Here is a 3374-nt window from a genome sequence, read left to right as displayed (position 1 = left end):
TCTACGTAACATCACCGGAGAGGCGGGGGGGTCGGGACAGAGGTAAACGGGCAACTAAGAGACAGGACTCGGAGTATTCACCCGCGACATCCAAGCAGAGACTGTGACTTGGATTTGGGGTTTAGGGAGAATATGGTTAAGGCCTAACCCCTCATTTCCTCGTCCTGGCAACACAGCCTCTCTGGTCGGGTCTCTAAGGGCTGATAAACTGAAGGCGCTACTCCAATTTCGCCTGGAAACCCGAACAGGAGGTGAAGAAGGTAGGAGTGGGGTAGAATCAGACTCCTTGGCCTTTGTGTCTCCTTGGACGGCTGCCGGAGGGGGGGGTGAAGTGGGGGAGTGAAGGTAACTGAGATGATTGGGCCGCGGGGTCCCGGAGGAGGGAAGAGGGGAAAGGAAGTGGGGGGCTAGAGGCCAGGGGAGGCCGGGGCGCTCGGGAGTCCTGTCCCCTCGCATTTGTTGGCAGAGCTGCTCCAGGCCCCACAGCATGCGTCGCCGCCCGTGGGGATGTGTCATAGCTGCTGTGCCCCTCGTCGTCCTGAGCTTCCTCCTCCAAGAGAACGAGGAAGAGCATCTCACGGAGAACCCATCGTTGGTGAGGACCGGACACGGGCGTCGGACTGTTCGGGGATCCCTCGGGGGAGCGGGGTTTTCCACTCATGCCAACACTCGTTCTCGGAGGTTCTAAGAGGGCACGTGAGGGTCAGGAGTGTATCTGAGGAAAGATAAATATTGAGCCGGCCTTGAAAGATGTGTAAAACGTGAATAAAGGCAAAAGGAGGAAGAGAGGGCGATTGAAGTGTGGCGAGGGCAACGCGTAGACACGTCTGGGAAAGCAGGCCGATGGGCGGGACCGCGGGCCCAGGCCTCACCGCAGCCTGGCGTCGGGGATGTCACTCATCCCGCTTCTCGTGTGAAGGGCCTGAGATGCCCTGAAGTGCCCTCCCCCGTGCGGGCCACCTGTGCAAGGGGCAGGACCGTGTCCTCCGCCCGGCGCGCCAGGTTCTGGGTGTCCGCGTTCTCCTTAATGCCTCAGGGCGGCTGGGGCCTGGCCCCGGGCGGAGGTGGGCAGGGTGCAGGGATGCCCCGTGTCAGGGTGACAAGGGCCAGTCCTGGGGTGCAGGCGCTGTGGGGTCTCAGCCCTGCCGGGGCGCTCGCGGCCTAAGCCCGGCTGGGTGCCCTTTGCCAGCCCACCAACGCGGGAAGACCTACATGTGGGGCGTGGCGGGCAGGCAGTCCCCCCAGAGGGCTCTAGAACCCCGACAGGTACCCCTGCTTCCGGCCTGATTGCAGGGCTCGCGCCCCTGCTGGAGAGTCCCGTGTGTCCTCACGCAGAGGTGGGGCTAGCGGCCAGCTGAGCCCTGACACTCGGGCTTGCCCCCCTGTCCTAAAGGAGGGGTGTGCCCCTGAGGGTCCCGGGGCGTCAGGGTGGCGTCGGGGCTGATAGTCCTCTCACCCTCAGCAGGAGGAAAAGAAGAAAACGCTGTGGCGACTCAATCAGGAGCAACTGGGCTCTGAGAGCAGGGACCACCTGGCGGCCTTCAAGGACATGCGGGAAGCCGCCCCTGTCCTCCAGCAGGCCACCTACCGGCTCCTGGCTGGAGCCCCTCCGCAGGGAAGGAGTGAGTGTGGGGCGCCTGGGGGGCCCCGGGGCACCCCGACAAGAGGGAAGCGGGCTGGCAGCCGGTGAGGAAAGCAGGCTGTGCGGGGGCGGCCACGCCGCGAGGCCGGGCAGGCTGGGCCGCAGTCCTGCGGCCTTTCCCCCGCGCCCCGCGAGCAAGGAGGCCGGAGGCCGCGGGAGAGGCAGCGCCGAGGGGGCGCCGGGTGCGGGAAGACAAGGGCGGTGCGCCGAGCAGCTGCGCTCCGGCCCCCCGGGCCTCGGGTTCCCCAAGCTCCCGAGACCCCCTAGTCCGCCCGTGACCGCCGCGGCCGGGGAGCTCTGGGGCCAAGGCCTGGCAGGCCGGCCTCTGGCACACTGCAGCCTCTGCCGTCAGACAGGCCCGTCCTAGTTCCTGCCACCAGCCTTTGGAAGTCGTGACCGAGTGACGCCCCTCCGCAACCTGTCACCAGAGATGGGCACCAGGAGCGGACACGCTGTCCCTGGGAAGGGGTGTCAACCTGCCTCGGGCATGGCATTTAGGGGGGCGAGAGGAGAGGCCCTAAGGCCCCCGTCCTGCCCAGGGCTGCTGGCGGCCGGCATCGCCTTGGAGCGGGGCCCGCGTGGGACCTACCTGCTGGACACCCTGCGGTCCCTTTTCCAGGCCTCGTCAGAAGCCGAGCTGGACCACGTGCTGGTGCTGGTGCACCTGTCGGGGGGTGACCCCGCGTGGCTCGGCCAGACGGCTGCCAACATCTCGGGGCTCTTCGGGCGCCACATTGAAGCCGGGAGGCTGCTGGTGATCGGCGGTGGCCTCGGGGGGGCCCCGGGCCCGGGGCACCCGGGCTCCCCGAGTCGCGGCTCGGCCTGCGGGGCGCGGCAGGCCGGGCGCAGGGCCAGCTACGCGCTCCTCATGAACTTCGCTCGCAACCTGTCCGAATACTTTCTGGTGATGGGAGATCGCGTTCGCTGCAGCCCCGAATTCATTTCCAGCGTCTCCCGGGTCCTGTGGGCCTGGAGAGCGCTCCCCTGGGCCGTCCTGGAGTTCTCGGGCCTGCGCCTCTCGGGGAAGGTCGTGCGCGCGGGGGACCTGGGCCGCCTGGCCTCCCTGCTCCTGTTCCCCGCCGACCTTCCCATCCCCTCGCTCCTCTCCGAGTTCCGTCTCCTCCTGGCCCAGGACGCCCCGATCCGCTTCAACCCGGCGGTCTTCCACGGCTCGGGCCGGGGCTCGGCGGCCGGGGACCCGTGCGCGCCCCTGGAGGAGGAGGAGGAGGAGGAGGAGGAGGAGGCGGCGTCCGGGGAGCCCGACAACCCGGCCGCCACCGTCCTCAGCGACATGATGGCCGTGGGGAGCGCCCCGCCCCAGGTGGCCTATGTCCTGAACAAGGAGTGCTACTCCGCGCTCAGCCCCGTGCGGGGCAACTACCTGGCCGTGGCCTGGGACAGGCCGCAGAGGGTGGCCCGCGTGGCGGTGCTGACGGGCTCTGAGCCGCACGGGCTGCACCTGCTGCGCCAGGGCCACGTGGAGCTGGGCCTCGGGCCGCCGGTCGCGGGCCACTGCGGCCGCCACTCCCTGCTGGGCCCGCTGGTGGCCGGGCGCCTGGACCAGGCCGTGTTCTCCGAGGCGCGCCTGAGCTGCCTGCGGCTGCTCGTGCTGGCGCCCCAGGAGCCCTGGCTGCTGGTCAGGCAGATCAGGGTCTGGACGTGGCCCGAGGAGGCGGACGCCGAGCCCGCGGCCTCCGGGGAGGACGCCAGGCCCGCCCCAACCCGCCAATAA

General features: G+C 68.9%; 1 protein-coding gene across 1 annotated transcript; it reads left to right on the top strand.

Annotated features, from left to right (window-relative positions):
* Positions 1-487: 487 nt before the first annotated feature.
* LOC121487992 (alpha-1,6-mannosyl-glycoprotein 4-beta-N-acetylglucosaminyltransferase-like) lies at positions 488-3374 on the top strand. Its single transcript, XM_041750167.1, has 3 exons — positions 488-595; positions 1466-1622; positions 2182-3374. The coding sequence occupies exons 1-3, from the start codon at positions 488-490 to the stop codon at positions 3372-3374; spliced, it is 1458 nt and encodes a 485-aa protein (XP_041606101.1).

The sequence above is a fragment of the Vulpes lagopus genome, chromosome 1 (assembly GCF_018345385.1).
Source record: "Vulpes lagopus strain Blue_001 chromosome 1, ASM1834538v1, whole genome shotgun sequence".
Taxonomy (NCBI): Eukaryota; Metazoa; Chordata; class Mammalia; order Carnivora; family Canidae; genus Vulpes; species Vulpes lagopus.
Note: the sequence above shows the minus strand (reverse complement) of the source record. Positions and strands in the feature narration are given on the sequence as shown.